The sequence below is a fragment of the Aulostomus chinensis genome, chromosome 5 (assembly GCF_037954235.1).
Source record: "Aulostomus chinensis isolate RoL2024-O1b breed Wild chromosome 5, RoL_Achi_v1.0, whole genome shotgun sequence".
Lineage (NCBI taxonomy): Eukaryota > Metazoa > Chordata > Actinopteri > Syngnathiformes > Aulostomidae > Aulostomus > Aulostomus chinensis.
This window is the reverse complement of record NC_141324.1, coordinates 19720633-19744789: the sequence shown is the minus strand read 5'-3', so window position 1 is coordinate 19744789 and position 24157 is coordinate 19720633. Positions and strand designations below refer to the sequence as shown.

Below are 24157 nucleotides of genomic sequence, written 5' to 3'. Positions count from 1 at the left end.
GTGTCAGGTAGTGCAGTGTTTTGGTTTTTTTTGCATTGCCTGCCGCCACAGGGGTTGCTGGTTCAGCTCACCGTGTTAGGTGTCGGTACAGACATGATTGAACATTTGTTGTGTTTCCTCTGGTTGGTCATAGATTCATAGATACTTACGTATATTTCATCCAATGGAAGGCGTAATATACAAGTAAAAAATTACAAGATATAAAGTCATACTTCGGACATTAAATTGTCAAAAGCCATAATTGCGAGGGTTAAAAAGTAACAGTTTTACCAATACAAAATCGAAATTTTAAGACTTTAATCTAAATCAGGGTCAAAAGGCATAATTATGAGATTAATTAAAATTATACGACTGGAAGTCATATGACGTGCCAAAATTTGGCTACCTTGCTTGTTCATCGACCTTTTTAGCTCATAAATTTCACGTTTTTAATCTTTCTTCCTTTTATTTTTCAGGCATACATCAGCCTGAAACCAAATGTGAATCATATTGTGAAAAATTCAGATTCAGGGGCTGGAGCCAGGCGAGGGGGGGATTGGGCTTCTATACATTACCGCAGGGAAGATGTATGGAGTAGATTTCTAGAGAGGAGAACAACAAGGCAAAGACAAGAGAGCAGGAAGGAAAGAACAGAACCAGGAAGAGGAATAAGTGAACATAGAAGTGATGAAGAGCAGTGTGAAAGGATCAAAGGAAATACTGTAAGTAAGGCAGAAGAGAAAGGAGGAGAAGAAGATCTAAGGACTGATGTACTGAGGGATGCATGAAGGGAGGCAGGAAACCAGGGTGATAGAATTAGAAGTTAGCGAGGCGCACACATCAATGTCACTATCTCATGAACACTGGTGATCCCTGCTCACCCTTTGTCTCCCCCAGTGCACCACTGACCTGCTCAATCGCACCTTGTGTATTCACCTCACTTACACAATCCCTGACACACACACACACACAAACACACACACATACACACACACACACACGCACCCTGCTATGTTAACTCTCTGGCTTGGCTCCAGTTCCCAGTGTTTTTCAAAGCTGTTCACTTTGGCTGCTGAAGACGTTCTGAAGGGTGCGTTCAGTAATGAAGTTAGGATCCAGAGCACAGTCGTCATTTCAAAGTATAATCAGCTGCCTGTTGTTGTTCTTGATGAGTCTTGTTTTTGATAATAATCTAGTAGTATAGAGAGGACAACACACTGCATTCATCACACTACCGTTTTTAGAGTTATTGTTTCTTTTCTGCCCCGTCAGAGGAGGGCCATGCGGACTGCACCGCAAAAATTGAGGAACCGTCCCAATGCTAACCAGGCTAATGTGATCCAGAGCAGCCCCAGGACCCGGGTTAACCGCTACATCGGCCGCTTGATCGAGGCCCGCCAGACCGAGTCGGACACGGCCGACCTCAACTTCCTCACACTCATGTATAAGTGCTCTGAGCGTGAGCAGAGGGTGAGTAACATACAGCACATATTTGACTTGAGTGCGTTCTATTATTACTCACTCCTATCTTGTATTACACAGTACCACCAGGTTCCTGATGAGTACTTCACCAGTGCAGTGGTCCTTTCTCTGATCCTTGCTGCCTTGTGTGGCCTTGTCTATCTTCTAATCATACCACAGTATGTACAACCCCTCCCATTCTCCACTACTCTCTTCAATGAACTTCCTTGGCTTGTAGTTTTTGTTAAACCTAGCGCCACAGAATAACTGCGTTGATTTTGGTGTCCGATCTGCCTTTCCTGACAATCAGAGAGATGTTCCTGATTCAATTGGAATCAATTATGGTCCAAATGTTCTCGTAGTGTGAGGAGTTTACAGACATAATCTTGATGTACGCGATTGGACTGTGCCTGTCCAATCTTGAAATCTTGAGGTGTAAAAAAAACACCCATAGGCCCACATACTGAGCTACTGAGCTTGAGAATTTAGCTTGTAGCAGTAGCTAGTGTTAGCCCCATCAATGAAACGTTCGGCTGTACTACCCCCTCATGTTTAATATTGGTAAAAGCAATACTTCACCCAAAAAAGTGCCTTTTGCCTTTCAAGCACTCACACACAGCTGGCTTGAGCTCCGAAAGAGGACTTTTTCCCTCCTGCATCACTTCTTTATGACTCCAGAATGCAGAAAGTGTCCACCATGTATATTTAGCTTGAAGCTAACTACTGCCAGAAAAGGTCTGTTAACAAACCTTCAAGCGTGTCGTCTGGTATAATCTACATCTTTTTAATCCATCAATATGTTCAGCAATCCGCAAATAGTTTTATCTGAGCTAAAAACAAACTGCGACACTCACTGTTTGGCACCTGAGCACGACCAGTTGGTGCATCCACACTGGACCAATGCTGTAGAAGTGTTATAGCTGGTTATTATTCCTGGGTGATGCACTTCAGTTTCAATGCTGCGCATTACTAATCCCACTATCTTCCATTCTTTTTCTAAACCAGGGGCACAGTGGTACTAGTCCTGCTCGTCTTCTGCATCTGTTTCCTAGTAGCTTGTATCATGTACCTGCATATCACTAGAGTTCAGGTAATTCACTTTTTATCCTGGTTGTCTTCAGTCACTTCACTTCTGTGAATCTGTAACACAGCTGACAAATCAAACATCATTTTAATTCCTTTGCTTCAAATTGTTATTTTTGCTGACCAGAAAGAAATATGAAATAGCATTTCAGTAAAGCCTTGTAATAACTATTCAATATTCACTGGCTGTGAGATTACTTGTGAAGTCCTCATGTTGTATTCAAATTCAGAATTTTATTCATTTCAGCTTTTGTTAAGGTCCCTATCTGTCTGTTCTTTAGTTACCTCAGGCTACCTCTATATCCACATTGCTCATCAGCTGGATTTCATGCATTTTTTCCCTCGTATTTTTACATCTGTTAACACTCTCTCTGTTAGCAAATCTCCTCCCTTTTGACGACATGTATTACAATACGCCACAGATACAGTATGGATATTTTTTTTTATACATCGTTTATTGTTCTGATATACTCCACTTACTCTCTCTTTTGTCTCTCAGTGTTTTCCAGGGTGCCTGACCATTCAGATTCGCACTGCTCTCTGCATTCTCATAGTGCTCTTAATCTACGCCGTGGCCCAGGCCTGTGTGGTAAGAGAGAAAGGCAACAGAAGAGGTCTTATCACCCACAAATGATCCAAATTACTGTCCAATCAATATGAACAATGTGGCCTTGTTTGGAGCTGTAACAGCAGTTTGCTTGATAAAGGGGGGTTTGGATGCAACACTAAGATGCCTTTTTATCACTCTACGCATTCCCCTTTGTTTGTGCTTGAGGTGATGCTGTGCGACATTAGGAAATCAAAAATGTGTAATTCTTTTTCAGTAATGTTTTAGGAAAACTGTTCAGACGTTCTGCAGCATTCTGAATTATGGTGTTTTTTATTTGGATTTGTAAACCTTTCAGAAATACTTTGTCTAACTTGACTTTCACGCACTCACAAATAAGTGTCTCAATCGAGAGGGTTTTCCTCCTGCATCGCTTCATTAAGACTCCAGCATGCAGAAAGAGCCAGTCACATATTAGCTTGAAGCTAATGGTGACTGACAGCTAACAGCAGCAAAACTCTCCAAGAGTGTCCATTCATAAAGTCTCAAGTGCATCGTGCTGTATAGTCCACATCACCTTCATGCAACTGTTTTCCCAGTGATCCAAAATCAGCCAAAGATAAATACAAAAAAAACAAAAAAAAAACAAACATACCACTCACAGTTTGGTGGTCCTGTGAGCAAGCATGGACAGGAACAAGCGAATATACCAACCGGTCTTTTAAACTCAAATCAAAGTGTTTGTGGGTTACAAAGCATATTTATGAATAAAGGAGACGTGGTTTGTACCGCATTATGCATTATTTGCTGTTGTTTTGTTGCTGCAGCTTTTGTTAGCCGTCAGTCGCCATTAGCTTCAAGTTACACATATAGGCTGTCTCTCTCTGCATTCTAGAATCACAAAGAGGTGATACAGCAGAAAAAAATCTGAGTAACATATTGCTTTAATAAGGTTTAGATGCTGTAGATGGAAAAAAGTAAATTGTTAATAAGTGCATATTTAACTGCTAATAAATGCAATTACTGTGTTGAATTCTTTGCTACTTCACTTTATGCTCATGAATCTCCGGTTTGCCCTTGACAGGTGGGCTGTATGCCCTGGTTGTGGGGGAGTGCCAATTCCAACAGCTCCATTGTCATCATTGATATGGACAGCGGCGCCAACCACACCATGGCAGAGTTGCCTTGTGATGGCGCCCGATACGCCTTTCTGTCCTGCGTGGTGGGCACGCTCACCCTGGCACTTTTCCTGCGAGTCTCCTGGCTGCCAAAGATGACGCTAATGCTCCTTCTGGGGGTGCTGTATGTCACCGTCTTGGAGCTCAGTGGCTTTCGCAAGACTGTGGGGTTAAGTTCACACCAAAACATGACCACAAACATCAGATGCTTGCAATCGTGCGAGTCACTTTTGCATGTTTGCACATTTAATGTCTGTATCCTCCGCTTAAAGTGAGAGCCTTCATTTAACCGAAGCAGTGATTGTGCTGCGAATGCCTTGAAACAGTTTCACCATTTGTTTGATCCAGCAAAGGAACAGATAAACAGTTCTGGGAGAATTTACAGTACATGTGCTGAAACACATGTGTGTGCAGTGTCTTTTTGCTTGTCTGTAGCAGACGCGCTGTTTCATTTTCCAGCCTTTGAAGCAGCACATGTGCTGGTTAGTTCAAAATCAGACTCCTGAAAGAATGATGTGAGCCGGACGACGGGAGCCAATTAGCTGTTACACCCCAGTATGGAGGGGTCCAACCGATTCTACTGGAGCTCCGATCGTAAATGCACCCCTTCAAAAAGGACAATGTTGAATTTGTCACTGTGATTAACAACTCACTGTTTATATCCACTCGTTGGTCTGTGAGTAATGGAATTTTAATGTTCTAAAGCCTCAACCACATTCAAGGCTCTTTTGACTTTTAATGCTTTGTTTTGATGTCGGAATGAAATCCACGTTTTCATTATTTCACAACTTTACACATGATAGTTCTTGACACTGTGGGGGATCTTTTCAACCCTCCTGTGTGGTTTTCTGTGTGGTCTAGTCTAGTGCTGACTTGTGTGTCGGTCTCCTTCCACAGTGGGGGGTCCTTCCACATCCGAGGCTTTGAGCCCATCCTGTCTCTGTTGCTCTTTGTCAGTGCACTGGCCCTCCACTCCAGGCAACTTGACCTCAAACTACGCCTGGACTTCCTCTGGGCTGTGCAGGTCAGGAAGTGTCAATGTTGAGAGGCTTAACTCTCATTATCATAATCTAACTTTTCATAGATGGGTAAACACTGCCATTTGGTATTTGTTATATGTAAACTATCAGGCTATGTGTGGAGGATTTATATTTATAGGCTGCCAGCTGTCTGTTCTTTGGCAAACATGAGGGAATGAGGCTTGTTTTGGCTTCTTGTCATTTGGCAGCAGAAATGTAAAATCTGACTATTTCGCATAGTGGGAAGCAAAAGCTATAAGAAATGTGACCACTTAACTAGCAGAATTAGTCCATTCTAGACGCAGCTATGATACATGTGAGGCATCTACTGACCCCAGGTGGTGAAAACATGGAATGAGCTACATCTCTACTGTTTCCTTTTAGGCGGAGGAGGAAAGAGATGGGATGGAAAAAGTCAAACTGGACAACAGGAGGATTCTCTTCAATCTTCTTCCTGCACACGTAGCTCAGCACTTCCTGTTGTCCAACCCCAGGAACATGGTGAGCCTCACTGATAGACAGGCGGATGAAAATACAAGCAGGTAGACAGATAGAGACTTGATTCTTTCTCCTATTTCTTTTTTTCTCCTAAGGATCTTTACTATCAGTCTTACGCACAAGTAGGCGTCCTCTTTGCCTCAATCCCAAATTTTAATGACTTCTACATCGAGTTGGATGGAAACAACATGGGAGTGGAGTGCCTGAGACTACTGAATGAGATCATTGCAGACTTTGATGAGGTGCAGTGCTTATTTAGTTTGTGTTGACTTAACAGGGCAATGAGTTTTGTTGAATTCTAGTGTTTTCACTGGGACGTTGTCGTGGTTTTGCAGCTCATGGATAAGGAGTGCTACAAAGACATTGAGAAGATCAAAACCATCGGCAGTACATACATGGCAGCTGTGGGCCTCGTCCCCACCATTGGTACCAAGGTGACATATTTTTTTTATGTGTGTTTTATTTACCCCCAATGTGGTTTTTAAATGGAGGATATTTCCTTGTGCTTTGCCTGTTTAGGCTAAAAAATCCATTTATGACCATCTGAGCACAATCGCGGACTACGCCATCGAGATGTTCGACGTTTTGGATGAAATCAACTATCAGTCATACAACGAGTTTGTCTTGAGAGTCGGTACGTCTCTGAAGAAATCTGGAGATATGAAATAGATTAAAAAAATGACAACGCTGTATCTCACGTTATCTGTTTAATTGTTTTTTTTTGGGGGGGGGGGTACTTGTGCAGGGATTAATGTAGGTCCAGTGGTTGCAGGAGTTATTGGGGCACGGCGACCACAGTATGACATCTGGGGGAACACAGTCAATGTGGCCAGCCGGATGGACAGCACTGGAGTTCCAGGAAAGATACAGGTGCTCAGACCACTCAATTAAAAACCAGTGAATGATAGTTGGGCTGTGGTTTACAAGGGGGCTTGAAGGAAAAAAAAATAGAAATGAGAGGCATTTGATGAACTCAAGTGAAACAAATCAAATGAAACCCAGTGTAAACAAAGCCATTTTTTCACGGTAATAAACAGTTCTACCCCAACACTAAAGGGGTTTTTCCTTGGCTGATGTTACAGCCCCTCACCAAGTTTGGTTGAATCTGGCCTCAAGGTTTTTCTGTATTCCTGCTGACAGCCGGACAAACAGGTGTGCACCAACTACAACTAATATCTTACCATCAACATAAAGCTCTTCTGCAGAAAAGCACATTTTCAAGTAAAAATACATACATGTTCACATAGTTTAATCTTTCAAATGTGGCCTCCAGGAACCATTGGCTCAAATACCTGTTGTAAAGGAAGGGCCAGGAAGGATCAAAACACAACATGTAGGAATTTCATTTCAATGATATTTAATATATGTAAATATGATGTCATTAAACCTGAAAATTGAGAAGGAGATGAGTGTTTCCCTGTATGAATTTGTTTGAAAGTACTTAGGTTTTTTTCTCTGTCTCCAAGGTGACTGAAGAGGTCTATCGCCTGCTGAATTCTAACTACGACCTGGTGTGTCGTGGCAAAGTAAGTGTTAAGGGTAAAGGTGAGATGTTGACCTACTTCCTGGAAGGGAAGGTTCAGGGCGTGGGCACCGTAACCACATCTTCAGTGGTGCGTTCCGCCAGCCTGGCGCGCCGCATCCACTCCTGCGGCAAGACGAGCATCCCGACCAATCTGGGCAGTGTCTCCTCAGCCGCCAGCCTGACTGCTCATGCCAGCATGGGCAGCAACATTCAGATGAACACTGCCAACAGCAGCAACAGCCAAGCTCCATGCCTGCCCTCTTCCTGCGTGCCTGTGGTGGGTGAGGAGGATGAGGAGGAGGATGCAGAAGTGACAGAGATTGAGATTGAGGCTGTGGCAGCTGTTGCAGATGCAGCAGTGTAGAAACAGAGAACTAAGAGGGAGAAAGGAAAGAAATCCCTGTGTGGAAGCCGGGAGGAGACAGGGCCGTCTGGGTAGTTGCTACATGTGCAACCCAGATTCTGCTTATTCAGGATATGAACTTTTAGAGTCGCCACATGGTGATCCAGACAATCATACTCTCTTTTAGGGAATTTGAACTGTATGCCACTCTTTGGACACAAACTTAAAATGGTGGAAAGGAGACAAATCCTCTTTTAACATCTCTCTACCAGATATTTAGGTTTGTGGTTTCCCTGGGTTCCCTCACATCCAGGTAAAATGTGCATCTTCATTTGACATGTGCAGTACATATTCCATGTACAAGGGATACTGTATGTGCATCGGTATAAAAGACTGATCTTGCTATTGCTTTTGCACTGTCTTTCTGATTATGCCAAGGATACATTGCATTATTTACAGTGTAAAATGGTGTTTCTTTTTGGTGCGTGCCAGCATGCATGTGTGTACTTGTGAGTGTGTATGCATGTGATATTAATTATGAATTGTAGCGAAACAGCACAAAATTGCTTTTGATACTCTGAGCTCACTGGATGAAACAGGCTGTTTTGAGACTTATTTACAGATAATAGTGCATGACTTTTTAAGAGTTAACAGCCATAGTAAATCCAAACCAAAGTAATGAGCTTTCCATAGAAACGCAGCGTTTTACTGCATATATTTGCCTCATTGCACAAGAGGGAATAAACCTGGCACAAGTGACACCTTCAAACACCACCGGAAGATTTAGAATGTGTCTTTTTTATTTTATTAAATCCTGCATTGAAAAAAAATGATGGTTTAAAAAGATGTTTTGACTACCGTTTATTGTCCTAAATCACAGTATTCCCATGTAATGTGTCAGTAAACACATAAGGTGGTTTTGTGAGTGACAGAAAATGTACGCGTGTGCAAACTTATTCCCTAGAATTGGATGTTTGCATCTGTGGGAACCGGTTAATGCTAAACATGAACAATTACAAAGTATTATCAACCTAGAGGACACTTGAAAATAACCTCAGTCAAACCCGGTGTAAAAAAAAAAAAATTAAAAAAAAAAAAGCAAATATTTGTTTTTGTGAGAAACACTACATCCCTCAGCTAAGTTTGGTTAAAAACAGACTCATAGCTTATGCAGAATTCTGCTAACGGACTAACAAACGAATAATTACCTCATCGGTAAAAAATACATCCTGTACAGGACTGATAAAGACACATATATGGTGCAAATACAAACACACACGCGCACGCACACACGACTATACAAAAGACAGCACGGTATAAAAGCACATTCAATGTACATTCACACATTCCCAAGTGGCTCCATGAACTATGATGATGTGTCGGACTACTGTTCGTGATAATCCAGCTTCTGTTTATATTTGATGCGATATTTGAGTTTTCCTCAGAGAATACGAGCTTTAGCACATCTCATTATAGCCTATATCTTTATCAGCATATTTCCACTCGATCTGCAAAAGTGTAAATACATCATGTTTTTTGCCTTACTCAATAAGCTTACAGTGATTGCAACCTGCCTTTTTAGATATATTCACTTTGATATGCAGATCAGACTTTTTTTGTAAATAGCCAAAAGCTGTAAACTATGTTGTATCTTGTACAGTGTAAAGTTGGGTTATTGAATATTTTGTAATAAAGACAATATTGGTGTATAAAATAACATTCTGTATGAGTGTCAATCGTATTTTTAGGCTCTTGGATTTCTGAAACACGCAAACACGGCATTCCTACATGATATAATCTCACACATTTACCTCAGCCATCAATCTACATAGTCAAACAAGGCAGACGAGAACATGTGGCCGATCACAAGCTGGTCAGGGGCCACTATTATTTGTCACTCAGTGTAGCGGTAAAGTCAACAAATGCCTGCTTGCTCAGCGTTTCATGTCCAAAGTGAAGTTTATTTCCCCTAATTAATTAAAACAAGTTAATTGCATTTTAAGATAAACCCTCACTCAAAGTAAAAACAAAAACAAAACAAAAAAAAACCATGAGAACTGCCATGGTGCGATGACTCCATGCTACATATGGCGTTCAGCAATGAGGGGACTCTGAGGTAAATGACCCCCATGTGTCATCAGGGCTAAAAGGGGTTAAATAAAGGTTGTGATATTTTACATGAGAGCCAATAAAAGAACACACTGGTTTATTTTGTGGGTGAGTATTTCCAATATATTAAAAAATGTATGTAAGAAAAGTTGATTTACAGGAAAGTTCCCTTGAAAGAAATTTACTGAAATAGCAAAAACTTTATCCTTCATGTTTTTGAATTCCTTCAATTTTACAGGTACATTTTGAGAAAAAAAAAAATATATATATATAGAGAGAGAGAGAGAGAGTCATTTCTCTAATAAAAAGTATTGCCAGTTTGATTTTTTTCAGTGTATAAACACAGATTTTACTTGGTAATTGTTGATCTTTTGGTAGCGCTAACGTGTCACAGTGCCACTTCTTCCCTCCTGCCCTCTTTCTGCACTGAAGCTGCAACACCTGACTTGAATAATCAGCTAACGAGATCTGGACAACGCGTCACAACTCCATCTTCACACATTAGGATCTTTAACTCATCCAGCAACATGGATCTTCAGCAGCAACACGTATGTTTGAATACACTGGGTTTTGTTTTGTTTTTTGCCTGTGATAATGATTTTAAAATTCATTTACATGTTGACACATCTTAAGAAAATGAAAAATTTCATAATGTTACATGTGGTGGCTCCATGCTACAGTTGGCATTTAGCAGTGAGGGGAATCCAGGGTAAACGTTCAGACATCACCCCACTGGTGACATCACCCCCCTGGTGTCATTGGGGTTAACAGGGGTAAAGTTAGGTGATAGCATTTACGGGAGGTTTAAATGATCGATGAGACTGCTGAATGCTTTATTTTGTTGATGTATAATTTTTTTGGTCAACAGCCTAGGAAGTGTCTTAAACTGGGATGAGTTTATGAACAGTTTCTTGAAAAAATGTTTGGGTTTTTTTTGAACACAAATTTACCTGTCAGACATTGACATCTTCAGCTGACCTGAATGAAACATTGACATATGTAGTGAATAATCTTTAAATAATTCTTCACCAAAAAAAAGTTCAGTTTCCTTTTCAAGAACTTACAAATAGTTGTCACAAAGACATTTTCACCCTCCCGCATTCCTTCTGTGACTCTTGAATGAAGAGGGAGTTAGCCACGTTTATTTAGGTGAAGGCTAACGGCAGCTGTGACAACAAAACCGCGAAATACATCTGTTACACACTCTTGAGCACATATGATGCTGAAAACACACAAAAATAAGCTGCAGCGGCACCAACTGGTACATTCTGAGTTTATATAAGCACCAAACTGGAAGCAATAATCAAGAAACACAAGCCAAGCGCAAGTGTGAAAGAGAAGTGTACTCGTGTTTTTAGTTGAAATTAAAGTGTTTGTGGATTACACAGCGTGGTTGAAGACCACATGGACGACACCAGACATTGTGCTTGAGTTTTCAACAGGCATTTTTGCTGTTGTGAGCTGTTGGTCTCCATTAGCTTCAAACTAAATATATACGTGGCTGGCTCTTGCCGCATTCTGGAGTCAAAAAAGTAAAGCAGGATTGATTTTTTATTTTTTTTTCCCTGAGTTCAAGAACTTATTTGAGTACAACTTTTTTTTGGGTGAAGTACCACAATTGAAATAATAAATGGGCTTGTCTGGAGTACTGCTCTGTATTTAAAAATGACATGAATGTATACGGTGGAACAGAGAACACGTCTGAAGCCGATCCAGGAACAGTCCGAGCAGAAAGATGAAACTGAAGGAAGCAAAACAAGAGAAGGGAGCGAGGAGGAGGAGGAGGAGGATTTTCAAATTGAAGTCAGCCCGCAGATTGAAGAGGCAATGGCAAAAGATGAGAGTGAAGAAGATGACGATGAGGATGAAGAGGAGGAGGATGTTCCACTGAAGGTTCTGAGGCCACAGCTATCGTTTTGTTCCTTCAGCCGAGAGAGAAATCTTCAAATGCAATCTACTAACAATCATCTGGCAGAAACTGAGAATTGCTGCGTGTCAGGAGGGAGGACACTTGGGGAAAAGAAGAGTGGTCCCAAGTTGAAGAGGGAGAAGAGATCCAGCAGCGGGGAGCTGAGAATACAGGTGAGTATTTTCTCTCAACAATAAGTCAAAAGATTTTACAAGTGGAAAAGAAGTAATGCTTTTTGGTTTTCAGGTCTTCAGAGACAGATGGGAAAAAGTACTAGAACAGCCACTGCAGAAGAGGACATCCAACAAAAGACGCAAGAAGATGTCTGCAGCTGTAAGTTCCCTTTTTTCTATTTAAATAAACTGATGTTTGGATTACACAGTCACGCCATTTTCGTCTTGTCCTCAAATGATTTCAAGGGGGAGCCGTTCCCTCTGTGGGTGGAGGACCTGATGGTCAACATTGAAGAGGCAAAAACACACCCACTGGTGATTGAGTAACACCCATCAAAGGCAGTACAAGGTGAACGTGTTAGGTGCACCCAGACCAGCAGTGACCCATGGTGACGAGTCAGTATAAAACCGGCCATATCAGGGGTTGCTCCAGCCAGAGAGAGAAGTCCATGACAGTTTCTTTTTTTTAATCATCAGGGAGATTAACAAAAATACTACATGCATGTTAAGGACATTAGGGTAAATGCTGTTGAGAATATTATCACTGGTCAATAAATGTTTGTTTCCCTCTTGTTTGGGAGGTCTGCCTCCATTATGCCCTGTAAATTGTATTCTTTTCCTGCATTAATTTGCATGAAGAGGTCATTAGAGGCTTCAGGCCGCTCTTATCAGTGTCAGCCTGAACATTTACCTTTTTCTAGGTTGGGTGTCCTTTTGAATGCCAGTGGAAAATGTTATTTTAGTGGCCAAAGCTCTCTGGATAGTTGTGAGGGTTGAACTTTGAAAGAGCAATGGGTAAGAGGTTACCTTTGCTGCTGCAGCAAGTCTTTCGGGATTTAGAAAAGGTTTTGTACGTCGGTGAAATTTAGGTTTTAGTTTTTATACATTTTCTTTATTAGGAAAAAACATCAGAATCATTTATGCACTTCACAATTTTTACTGAATATGTTTTTTGAGTGACATTCTGTGAGGAAATGGGTCCAGCATGCAGAAAAAGCCAGCCACATCTATTTAGCATGAAGCTAATGGCAACTGACTGCGTTGACAAACTTAAACTTTTATTGAGAACAGACTTACATTTGATGGTAAAACTGACACTGTGTGCGTAAAGGCCCACCAGGGATGTACCTATATCACAACTTGAGAGGATATTCCCTTACAGAATGTTTTAATGACTCTTAAAATAAAAAAAATCTTTATTTGGATCACTATTAGCTGGGATCCACAAAGTACATCAACAATAATATCAAAGTTACTAGTTGAACCAGCTTGTTGCTTCTCATTAGCTCAAGTCAAAGGTTTTGTGGATTACTGGGCAGACTGCTAGCTGAAGAAGGTGTGGAGTATACCAGATAATGTGCTTGAGTTTGTGTTAAAAAAAAAAAGAGTTTTTGAGCAGTTTTATTAGCCACCGGTCACCATTAGCTTCAAGCTAAATACACATGGCTGGTTCTTTCTGCATTCTAGACTCAGAATAAAGTAATGCAGGAACAGAGGGAATCCTTCCTGAGCTCAGGGCAGGTCTATGTGTACCTGAGAGGAAAACTACAATGTCCAGTTGAAGTATCACTTCGAAAAATGTCACCACCAGGTGAATGTCTCTGTGTTTCACAGATATGGAGTTGGTGTACCTGGCAACATTCCTGTAGCTAGCAGTAGGAAGCATGCTCTAGCTGCTCTGAGAACACGCACCAGGCTTGTCCTGGCAAAGCTGGCTCCTTTCAGTTGGCCCTCCCCTCTACTAATGTATTCCAGCGGCTCTTTAGACTTTCAAAATGTTATCAAACCAAATGGAGTCTCATTTACTTGCCGCTCCTACTAATAATTTTCAATATCTCTTTCTTTGAAACTGCAACTTCTTGACAGTTATTTGAAAATCAATGTGTTCATTGGTTTCTGTCTAAGGCTGGTACTTCAACCCGTAAGTGTATGTTTCCTTTTTTGACCCAAACCACTCTCAAAGATAAACATGTACATATTAAATATATGTACTGTACACGCACGGCACATATGCTCCTCATTTTGTTTTTAATTGTGCTGCAACTCCACCTCCCTATCACCCCGCCATCATCCAGGACCACAACTGACACTGCATGGAGGATCACTGCTTAATCTTCAGCTCATATTTATCATATGTCATTATGCCAACATAGCCTGTAATTTAAAAAAGAGTAATACATCCAGAATTCCCCTGGTTAAAGAATTATGTTGTCGTCTTTTTTTCTTTCTTTTTTTTGGCTATTGAAGCTCTTGTTATGTTGCATGCTGGGAAAATATCAGACATTTGTCATGAGACTAATAAAAAAAAAAAAAAAAAACTTTCCGAAGGTCACACACAGTACAAGCCATGGCAAACAAATACTACACCAAGGAAACAACCAATTACTACCAATGTTTTTAAGACTAACGTTCTAGTTCTAGCCATTCGATCCATCATGTTCAAGTTATGCAATGCTAAAGCGATGCTTGTTTATCCGTCTGCTTGATGAGATGAACCTTCACCAAAGGAGCTGAAGGGACAAATATGGTGTTCATGTCAAAACAGGGTCAAAGCATAATCTGTTTATACCACCGAGCACAGAAACACGCCATATTTATGATCACCAGCACATGGCCTATAACTGAAGATGACCGATGAGATGTTCATTATTCACTGTTTGATTGAAATGTTCTCCAAAAAAGCAGCTCTCATTTGTTTTCATAACCCCAGAGTCATAGATCAGTAATCTGGTTGCCCCAAAACAGGGCTGTTTTGATGTTCAATCACCATGTTCCAGAGTCAATATTGGCAGCAGACCTGACTCACGTCAGGCAGGGTCATCCGCTGTTGAAAACAGCTCTGTCCCAAGCATTTTAAATCTTTAGGCTCCATGCAAATCATTAACGCGGTTGGAGGCCAGATTGCCATATAAATACAGCTGGACTTCACAAGGAAAATTACAGTTGTACGGTAAAGATACAAGCTGAAAAAAGAGAGTATTTCTATCTGAAGACTTGGGATGTCTGGATTATATAAGAAGCTGATGGTTGTGGCAGCAGTGGTTCTGGCTGTCTTGGCGGTAGTGAGATCATCCCCAGTGGTGGGACCGGAGCCCATACGCTGCGTACCCTGCACCCAGGAGAAACTCAACGACTGTCCAGCCATCCCAGCTGACTGCCAGCAAGTGCTGAGGGAGCCCGGCTGTGGCTGCTGCATGGCCTGTGCGCTGGATAGAGGAGCGTCCTGTGGCATTTACACAGCCCACTGCGGTGAGGGTCTCCGGTGCACTCCAAGACCCGATGAGGCCCGACCTCTATATGCGCTCACTAGAGGACAGGGAGTGTGCACTGAGGACCCAGGCCAAGGTACTACCGTTGTTACATTCTACTTCACTCAGATTATCTTGACATTCAAATGTGAAAACCTCAATGAATATAAAAACATTATCTTTGACATCAATTTTTTTTTTCTCAAATTTTAGAGGAAACTGATGGAGCCTCTGACCACAGCTCCATTCACTACCTGCTGGGGCTCAACCTTCCGTTAGACCAGAGCGAGACCCCTGACAGTCACGAGACCATCAAGGCCAAAATTAATGCCATCCGCAACAAACTGGTGCAGCAGGTGTGCAAAAAACAACCACCCAACCCATCCTTTTACCTTCCTTCCACAAGAGGGAGCACTCAGAACAGAGAGAGAGTGAAAACTGAGATCGATCAAGTTTTGTGTGTGTCTCATTTTTTGCTCAGGGTCCTTGTCACAATGAGCTGCATGCAGCGCTGGACTTGATAACCAGCTCTCAGCAGAAACAAGGAGAGAAGTTCACCACTTTCTATCTCCCCAACTGTGATAAGAGCGGCTTCTACAAGGCCAAGCAGGTGAGATCAGTTGCAGATTTCACAGTTAAAAGGGAATTAAAAGCAATCCCACCTGTTAAAAGTCATTCCCCTGGAGGTTATTGCTCAGTCTCATCTCTGGTTCTCGTTCAGTGTGAGTCATCGCTGGTCGGACCGCCCACTCGTTGCTGGTGTGTCTCCTCCTGGAACGGCAAGAGGATCCCGGGAGCGAGTGACCTCCTCAGTGACTCAGAGTGCCATCAAGAAGTCACACACTGATGTTAACACTCATTAACACACACACACGTGGAAACAATTGAACACAAAAATCTTTTCCTACATACATGCAGGCATGAACACAAAATTTAAAACAAAACTGAGGATAAACTGTAGCTCATTTTATTTACATGCATGTATCAAGACTTATTTATTCAGCACTTGTATATTCTTACTACCATTAACCATTTGTCATTTTTAGATTTTTTTTATATGTTTGCCTATTTTTTTTCAATTGTAAACAGGGCAACACTGTATACATTTGTATTTCTGACTAAATAACTCCATTCCTCAAAACCACAGGTCTGCACCTCTGCCAAGCCCATTTCAGAGTCTTCAGGAACCTTTTTTTTTTTTTTTTATATACTCATTCAAATCCGGAGCTGCGCACGCCACGAAACAACACAGCCGCTCATTCATTCAACATGTTGACATTGTCTGAATGTATCTCCATTGGCGTTTCCTCAATGGGTATGGGGGAAATACTTAAAGTGCCGCAAGTATGTGCATGGTGGCCAAGCACAAACATATCAGGGCTCATCCAAGCCGCTGTGAGGTTTGTGATGGGTTGTTCTGCATTTGTCTACCTCTACTGGTCTCTGCTGCTCCGCTGGTTTAGCAGAAGACTCTTCTCAGTTATGCCTTTCTCACTTTTTTACCTATTCAAGCATCTATTCTAGTATTTATTATGATGCACTTGTGCATTTATGCTTTTGTTGTTTTAGATTATGTGCAGTGCTGCTGCTATTCCACTGTTGGTTTTATTGAAACATGTTACCTGTATGTATTCTATTAATTGTATGACTGTGTATTGAATTAAAGTGTTTGACCCTGGTGGAGTCATGGATGAACGTGTGTCTCTCTCTCTCTCTCTCTCTCTCTCTCTGACGCACAGGTGTGTGTCATCTGACTTGGTCAAAATCACATGGACTTGTCTAATGACATGAAAGACCTGTGCTCATGCAAGAAAAGCGTTAGCTGCAGCTGGTCAAGTCGCTAAAGGTTTTACATATTACTTCCCACTATTCATACTATATACTATTACTATTATTTTGAAAAGAACAAGTTTTGGACCTGCTGAAGTGGTGCCTGTTAAGACTTGAAACTTGAGTCGTGACTTAAGTGTTTAGAGCGGAAACTTAAATCAGGACATGTAAAACAGTGACTTATACTTGGTTCCACTCTCTGCTGCTCTGTAAACCCGTGTAAGTCAAGTGGAATTCCATCTTTTCCAATGAGAATCTCCTTAAAGTCAAATGTTTTTTCAAGCTCTTCTTTCCATTTATTTTCAGTCCGGTACTCAAGTACACAACAGGATTGGAACAAGTAAAAACAAGCGAACAGGCTAATAGTTAGCTAACAGCTCAGCTCAGGTTAATCAGGTGGCATTTCTGTCTATCCATAGAGACATTAATTTATTTACATTGAACATGAGGTCATAAGCTACACATCCTACAGAGTTACAGACACCAGACAACGGCATGTGTGAAGGATGCGTCACACCTGGAGTCTGAAGTCTTTAGAAATACGCCCCTGCAAGGTGACCGATATTCCCGTGGATTTGCTCGTGATGAGAAGTTACTTTTGTCTGTTTTTGACACCAAGACGTGTGGAATGTCCGCCTGGAACGCAACAGTCGGCTGCACAGATGGCAAAAACTGTTAGCTAACTCTTAGCCAATTAGCATATCTTTGCTAGCTTATCTTTGCTAGCACACTGTCTGGATTTTTTTTCCCAACACAACTGAGGAAAATGCCGCAACATGAGGAGCTTCAAAACACTTTTGGAAAATGAATGGACTTCCCGTGTATTCCAGATATGTACACGTGCACATATCTGGAATACATGGAGGCACGTGTGGACACAAGGGATCAGTCCCACCTCTGCATTTCACCGTCCCCAAACCTTAAGTGAGAGAGGGGGTAAGATAAAGAGGTTTAAAGAAAACACACAAAAATACAAATTACTCTACCTGGATGATTTTATACTGCCTTTATTAAGTAAAAATAGACCTCTGAGGGTTGCATTGTACATGCAAACAGAATATTTATTTAATCCAAAGTAAGTGATAAAAATTATCACCAGCTATACAGAGATCAGAGATAGCGGCTTGTGGCCTTTATCCCTAAGAGTCCAGCTTATGCAAAATGACAAGAATAACATTATCAACCACAGTACTGAATAAAGGAACGTCCCTTGGTCCGGAACGTGAGATCCATCAGGGGACTTTTCTATGCACTGTTTGAGCTGCACAGTCCTGTCCAGCTCCCTGAGTAGCAGGAAGCAATGAGGAAAAATACAAAACAGAATTCATAGGAATGCAAACATTTATCTTTGTCGTGACCTCACACGATGTCTTTATGACAATCAGATGCATACATATAATTTGTACGCTTGTGTAATGCCTCGAAACTGTGCGTTAAAGAAACGTACTCTTGTCAATGTGTCTGACAGTACAAATGTCTCTGAGTGTAATAATGAAAAACACCCCCTTCAGGGATAAATTCATTGAGTGTATCCTCTTGTCAGAAAGTGTCCAGTTTATGAGGAATCCGTCCACGGAAGACAAGTACAGAATGTATTTGTGACACAGGGGTTTCTTCCTCCTGCTTCTCTTCCTCTGTTCCCCTTGCTCCGCCTCAGAAAAGGTCCCACAGGCAACAGATAGAAATAGCAAACATCCATATATCGGCTGAGCCATCTCTTGAACTCTATCCCAATATCCTCAGTGTGTCCATTTGTTTACAATTCTTTTTCTCTCACTCCCACCCGCCCTCCCTCCGTCCTGTTTTGCTCCTATTGGCTCTCAGAGTTGTAGAGCTGGGCAACTCCTCGCTCCTTCCCATCAAACCCCGGTAAAGGCTGCCCATATTTGTCCACACTCCAACAGAAGCCTCGCTTTCTGCCCTTGGATGGACGGCACTGAAAGTGAGAGATGACACAAGGTGAAGAGAGGAGGGAGGAGAAAAGTCGGGGAAGTAAAAATATGAAAATCCAGCCGAATATGCAGCATTATGGGTAACGAGCCACTTTAGTCAATGAAGTAGAGGCGCAATAGTTAAGAGGCATTAATGGGCAGATTGTGCTGAGTCGACGCAGCCTTGGCTATCCAACACACTGTGGTATTTTGAGCTACTTTTATGGTCTACCTCCTGTTACACACACATATAGAGACCTTTAAGGTAAACAGAAACCTGGTAAAATATTTGCTTAGTCCCGTTCGTGAACAACTGAGAACCAAGATCTATTTTCAGAAGCTGGTGGCCAGTACGAATCATCTGTTGCTGATTATACCCCACAGCTCCAAATTATGGGTACTACAAATGACTTACAGAGTCTGTGGAGCTACCCAAGGGCTGTTATTTTACTGCCAATTTTACTAAAGGTCAACCTCCACTCTAGTAAAACATGCAGCCATTCATTTCAAGGGCTAAAGAAACTGTGCTGCTGCTCCACAGAGGAGTCAGAGCTGATCAGGTTGGAAGTCATCCTTATTTATATTTCGGCAGGGTTTGAATGAGTCTCAGGACTCTCATGCAATCTGACCTTTTTTTTTTTGTTTTGCACAGGCGGTTCAGGATATTTTATCCTTGCGAAGAATCCCACATCTTCATAAAAGAATGCATCATAAGGGGTTTAGCTGAATTGTATTGCGGGGGATAAGAAAAAAAAACGGCTTGCGCAGTTCAGTAAAAGTTGCAATTTCCTACACAAATCCTCAACGTTCAAGTCTTTTTTCTGCAGAGACGTTTATAGCGATTAGGAGTCCAATTTACACTGATCTGCATGTGACGTCTACTGCTCCTTCAGCGCCTGCGGGCTCCACACGGTCAATCCATTCTACATAAACAAAGACAATGAGCCTGGCGTTGTGTGGCTGGTTATGAGATGATTGCAGGTCAAGGAGAACACGTCCATTAAGCAGGAGGGACTGCTATGTAATAAGAAAAGCTGCCTTGGTGATGCAGTGGCGCAGGAGCCTTAAGTGCCTCCATATGAATGCGTCAGAACCACTCATTTATTACAACCCGATCGTGGGTGAACCATGTGAGCGTGGGGATGGCTGCAGCTCTATTTCTGTGCTCTGCTTCTCAAAAGTCCAGCAATTATGGGGCGAGCGCATCGGGTGCCGGTGGCCACCTTGACGTCTGTCTCCCTGGGAAGGTTCCCGTTAAACGAGTATCGTCCCAGCCGTCAACGCTACTGGGGTTTGGCCCCTGTGGTTCCAAACTGTGGTTGCTGTCTCCAGAGCCAGTGGCTAGGGTCTACCTCACTGGTATGGTGGTGCAATGATGAGGTTCTAATAACTACCAATGACTACAGGAGGACAGCTTCAAATCTGTAATTGGGCTGCAGGAGGCCTGAAGTTTGAGTCACTAGACTTCAGCTTTGAATCTTTATTAATGTAGCAAAAGAATACTTCCTTCTTTTTTTTTACTGTAAATTAAGACTTTTATCATGGAGATAATGAATGAATCGCTGGATGTGTTTTTCTTTTACCTGCTTTTTCTTATAGAAACCCTTCTTGTCACAGTTGGGTATGCGGAAACCTCTGGGGTTGAGAATGTCTGTAATCTTGAGGCTGCTGAGAATGCTCTCAATCTCCCTCCGACAGGGACCCTAAACAACGAGGAACACATAAGCAGTTATGGCGCTTTCTCCAGTATTCAAACATCAGCTCAAAATCATCATAATGATACAAAAAATCTGAAAGTAGTTGATGCTGTTTCCTTTTGCAGAGGGATTTCCAGGAATTCTCAGCTTGAACAAAGCTGACTCACGCTGCATCACACTACTTTGCAGTAATACCTAAACAATGATGGCTGCAATTTGAAAGTGGTGACGGATGAGAAATAAATTCATCCGACCAACTTGTAGAGGCTTAGCAGTTTGCCAAAGCGGCTCGGAACTTTTACACTTTGCACAAAAGTTTGGTGGTGGGTGGGTGGGGGGGATAAAGTGATTTCAAAGAGCTCGACGACGGAGCCAAAAGGCTTGTCCTCAAGGCCAAGTACTCCAGTCACTAATCAAAGCAGCCAGTCAAAGCCCATTACTAGTGTGTGCTCACTTCTCTGGCCAAAGAGAAGATCAAAATAGAAGCAGGGCTTCCCAACAGGCACTCACATCGGCCAATCCATCATTCGCTGGCTCTCAGTACACCCGGCACGCGGACGCCTTGTGGCTAAACAACCGCCTGACCCAGGTCAGCCGCAGGGCCATCGTCCCTGCTTGCTGCCATGCCATTCTATTGCTCATGATGCCTGCCAACCGTCAGCACCGCTACCCAAAACATTTCATCACCCACAGGGAGAGAAAAACACCAAAACACAGAGAAAGAGGAGAAAAACATTCCTTCAGTATGCTCTGAAGACAGGAAAATATTGGTTGCGGGTACTTACATACTCAGGCTCCTGTTTGATCTCTAGAGAAAAGTTTTGTTGGTCTGTGATGAGTGGTCCCGGGAGCTCCTCCATTTTAAAGCTCTGGGTTCTCTTCTGCTGCTCTCGCCTTAAGACTTCTGACTTGGGAGAGGGGAGAAAGGGGTGAAGCGGAGGTCTCACGGGTCCCATGGGTCTGTGGGTGGTGTACAATTTTTGAAGGCTTGAGCCAGTGGAATTACGCTCCTCATCCTGAGTCTCAATAGGCTCTGCCAAAGTTTGAGAGCAACATGTGTTTATTCATAAAACAGCAGACTACGGTCTCCTTGTAGCAAAGGGACTGTTTTGTTGACAGTAATACAGATATTAAAAGTATTTTTACAATTCATTTAGATGGTGGTTTGTTTTTGCACTCCTTTCAATTCGGCCAGGAAATATGCGTCTCTTTTTTTCGCAAAGAAAATGTCCTTATGTTTTGTTTTGTTTTGTTTTGTTTTTTTAAATGTATGCATCACTAAAACTTTCTATTTCCATCGACGGAGGGAACATCATTTATATGCGCTTTCCATTACAGAGAACCTCCCAAAAGACCCCAAATGACATGTAAAAAGCTACTTGTCTCCTCACCAACTCTTCTGGTGTAAAGGAAACCATATATTAGCAGCATAAGTACGCGCTCAAGACTGCGCGAACAATCTGTTAGGTATCAAAAGTGCGCACAAGAGCGTGCACGCTCAAGACTTACCTGGCAGTTCATTGAAAGGAGGTGGTGGTCTGTCGGTAAGTCCTTTATTAGAGGCGTTTGCACAAATCCCCCGTCCCTCCAGCAGAGCCTGCAGAGGTTTCGTCTCACCGGGCTGATGCTGACATGTCAGTCCGGAGCCACATCTCCCGGTGTACACGCCGCACGGTTGGCCGAAGCTCAGCGCGCAAGTCATGCAGCAGCCGCAGCCCGGTTCGCGGACTTTCTCCGCGCAGTCTTTTGGTAAAGGTTTGCATAAAAGCCGCGCTCCATCATCACATGGCTCGCATCTGATAACCGGCCCGATCGCACCTGACCTCCGGGTAAAAGATGCCAAGACAAAAGTCATGCAAAGTGCGCGAAAACGAGAATCCATTGTAGAGCCGGAGAGCATATGGTGCCAAAGTGAGGAGGCGCACCGAGTCCCGCTGTGGTGACTTTTCACTGGGCAGCTTCTCTCTCTCATTCACATAAAGCCACCAGACAAAACATCTCAATATATAGACCCCAGTGACCGTAGTCACACCCCCGAATAGCTTGCGGTTCACTGATGAATTGCCTCAACTTCGTTATTTATCTGTAACCATCAGAGGTTCTGCAGAACATTTTACAGCTATTTACAGCCCGACTGTTAAGATAAGAACATAAAATTAATAAAGTAGCAATTCTAGGCTTCCATTCATCATCTCAGATATTTGGGTTGCCTCTCAAGTGTTTTATTACAGCATATACAGACACGAATAATTCTACTACACACATTCAGAGAAATAATCATCCATTCACAGAGCAAAATCCACAGAAGACGTATTTGTGTATCAAGTGCATCAGATTCGTAGGGGGGCACGCAGGAGAGGATCCGAGCATCCGTGTAACGAGGATTCATCCATAGGGGGCGCCAGATGTCACCATAGAGACCGTGACTGGTCAGGCATTCACAGGCATTAAATGAAAGATTTCAGGAACTCATTTCTGCCTGTACTCTACTTAAGAGACTTAACAGGTGTGTGTGTGTGTGTGTGTGTGTGTGTGTGTGTGTGTGTGTGTGTGTGTGTGTGTGAGTGTGTGTGTGTGTGTGTGTGTGAGAGAGAGAGAGAGAGAGAGAGAGAGAGAGAGAGACAGAAATCTGCAAATTAAATTTACAAAGTAAAGGTCCTGCACGAAAAATCTGTAAAAGTCAAGGTTCAAACCATCATGAAAAAGCTAGAAAAATTATCATAAAATAATGGAAATGTTTTTGAAAGATCAATAAAAAAACAGAAAATGTTTCCAAAAGTCTGTATACTATACTGTATGTGTAGTCATGGAGGTTTTCCTCATAGGCCTGGGAAGGAGTTGGAAATTAAACTAAATTTTGTATGAACCCAGAATATTTTAGCAGCAGAATGTAGTTAAAGTACGATAGTAAAAGAATAGGCTTGGTCCCCCTGATATTAATTACTCTTACTGTTATGCAAAATTTAAGTAGGACTTATACCTCAGTTATTTGTTCTGTGCTCAAATATTTCATTTTAAACCTTTTTTCCCCTACAAATGAGTTTATGTCACTGTTAATGAGGATTTCAGCTTTGTCAACCCGTTATTGCATGGCTGTGGTATCCAGAAGCCACAATCTCAACCCAGGTGCCTCTCATGGGGTCGATAAAGGTCAGAGAAGAGCTGGTTTAGGTATCGACCAACCACAGAGGCTCCACCTGACTGCTGTCTGGTGATGGAAACGTTGCTCGGTGGACGTTTTTCCATCTGGGAGAAGCATCTCTCTCACCTCCTCGTTCTCCAGTGGCCGACGCATCCTCTGTTGAGCATCTGTGACGCACTCTTGACGCTCGTCCTTGTCCTGTCCTGGAAGAATTAACCTGAAATTCCACAAAACTCTTGATGAGTCACTGATCTCATTCCTTCTATGCAAAGGAGAAGCTCTGAATGGCAAACCTCTGCACCTCTCTGATGCTCACTGGCTGTTGCTGGTGTTCTGCTTGCTGACTGCACCGCGTTGAAGATGCTGTTTTTGTTGTTTTTCTTTTTTTTACACAATATGCACATTAAATGTTTGTAACTGTTAAGTGTATTTTGATATTAAAACTGAGGCATAGCCATCAAAAGTAGCATGCTGCTGTTGTAGCT

The 24157-nt window shown here is 42.3% G+C and overlaps 4 protein-coding genes and 1 long non-coding RNA gene across 6 annotated transcripts in view; 3 read left to right on the top strand and 2 right to left on the bottom strand.

Annotated features, from left to right (window-relative positions):
• The window catches only part of LOC147261636 (adenylate cyclase type 1-like), a 39858-nt gene extending 30514 nt beyond the window's left edge, over positions 1 to 9344 (top strand). The window contains exons 9-20 of the mRNA XM_086203754.1: positions 1252 to 1449; positions 1522 to 1619; positions 2446 to 2530; positions 3023 to 3112; positions 4155 to 4417; positions 5146 to 5272; positions 5652 to 5768; positions 5861 to 6007; positions 6101 to 6199; positions 6285 to 6399; positions 6511 to 6635; positions 7232 to 9344. Coding sequence (XP_086059880.1) covers positions 1252 to 1449; positions 1522 to 1619; positions 2446 to 2530; positions 3023 to 3112; positions 4155 to 4417; positions 5146 to 5272; positions 5652 to 5768; positions 5861 to 6007; positions 6101 to 6199; positions 6285 to 6399; positions 6511 to 6635; positions 7232 to 7654 — 1887 coding nt within the window. The 3' untranslated portion in view covers positions 7655 to 9344. The remainder of the gene's footprint in view (positions 1 to 1251; positions 1450 to 1521; positions 1620 to 2445; positions 2531 to 3022; positions 3113 to 4154; positions 4418 to 5145; positions 5273 to 5651; positions 5769 to 5860; positions 6008 to 6100; positions 6200 to 6284; positions 6400 to 6510; positions 6636 to 7231) is intronic.
• Positions 6622 to 15834, bottom strand: LOC147261634 (uncharacterized). The gene is made up of 3 exons (XR_015115818.1): positions 15735 to 15834; positions 7328 to 7562; positions 6622 to 6696 (listed from the first exon to the last, which is right to left on the bottom strand). It is a non-coding gene; the product is annotated as an uncharacterized LOC147261634 (long non-coding RNA).
• LOC147261635 (uncharacterized) lies at positions 10140 to 12419 on the top strand. The gene is made up of 4 exons (XM_086204986.1): positions 10140 to 10290; positions 11435 to 11824; positions 11898 to 11984; positions 12071 to 12419. The coding sequence occupies exons 1-4, from the start codon at positions 10270 to 10272 to the stop codon at positions 12149 to 12151; spliced, it is 579 nt and encodes a 192-aa protein (XP_086061112.1). The 5' UTR covers positions 10140 to 10269; the 3' UTR covers positions 12152 to 12419.
• LOC147261633 (insulin-like growth factor-binding protein 1) lies at positions 14753 to 16763 on the top strand. Its single transcript, XM_086203755.1, has 4 exons — positions 14753 to 15169; positions 15286 to 15428; positions 15554 to 15682; positions 15794 to 16763. Exons 1-4 carry the CDS (start codon positions 14824 to 14826, stop codon positions 15917 to 15919), a joined length of 744 nt encoding a protein of 247 aa, XP_086059881.1. The 5' UTR covers positions 14753 to 14823; the 3' UTR covers positions 15920 to 16763.
• A 1949-nt stretch (positions 16764 to 18712) lies between these two features.
• On the bottom strand, positions 18713 to 22412 carry LOC147261632 (insulin-like growth factor-binding protein 3). Of its 2 annotated transcripts, none has more exons than XM_086204984.1 (4): positions 22040 to 22412; positions 21316 to 21563; positions 20417 to 20536; positions 18713 to 18838 (listed from the first exon to the last, which is right to left on the bottom strand). In XM_086204984.1, exons 1-4 carry the CDS (start codon positions 22410 to 22412, stop codon positions 18713 to 18715), a joined length of 867 nt encoding a protein of 288 aa, XP_086061110.1. The 2 variants fall into 2 exon arrangements, with proteins under 2 accessions (XP_086061110.1, XP_086061111.1); XM_086204985.1 differs by having other exon boundaries at positions 21316 to 21434.
• Positions 22413 to 24157: the final 1745 nt, after the last annotated feature.

Bases quoted from the DNA above. Each gene is read 5' to 3' on its own strand.
- LOC147261635 (XM_086204986.1), top strand. From the start codon at position 10,270: ATGGATCTTCAGCAGCAACAC. The intron at 10,291-11,434 runs GTATGTTTGAAT...ACGGTGGAACAG, and splicing joins TGGATCTTCAGCAGCAACAC to AGAACACGTCTGAAGCCGAT. The intron at 11,985-12,070 runs GTAAGTTCCCTT...AATGATTTCAAG, and splicing joins GCAAGAAGATGTCTGCAGCT to GGGGAGCCGTTCCCTCTGTG.
- LOC147261633 (XM_086203755.1), top strand. From the start codon at position 14,824: ATGTCTGGATTATATAAGAAGCTGATGGTTGTGGCAGCAGTGGTTCTG. The intron at 15,170-15,285 runs GTACTACCGTTG...CTCAAATTTTAG, and splicing joins CACTGAGGACCCAGGCCAAG to AGGAAACTGATGGAGCCTCT. The intron at 15,429-15,553 runs GTGTGCAAAAAA...TTTTTTGCTCAG, and splicing joins GCAACAAACTGGTGCAGCAG to GGTCCTTGTCACAATGAGCT.
- LOC147261632 (XM_086204984.1), bottom strand. From the start codon at position 22,412: ATGGATTCTCGTTTTCGCGCACTTTGCATGACTTTTGTCTTGGCATCT. The intron at 20,537-21,315 runs GTAAGTACCCGC...CTCGTTGTTTAG, and splicing joins TCAAACAGGAGCCTGAGTAT to GGTCCCTGTCGGAGGGAGAT. The intron at 18,839-20,416 runs GTAAAAGAAAAA...TCTCACTTTCAG, and splicing joins GTTTCTATAAGAAAAAGCAG to TGCCGTCCATCCAAGGGCAG.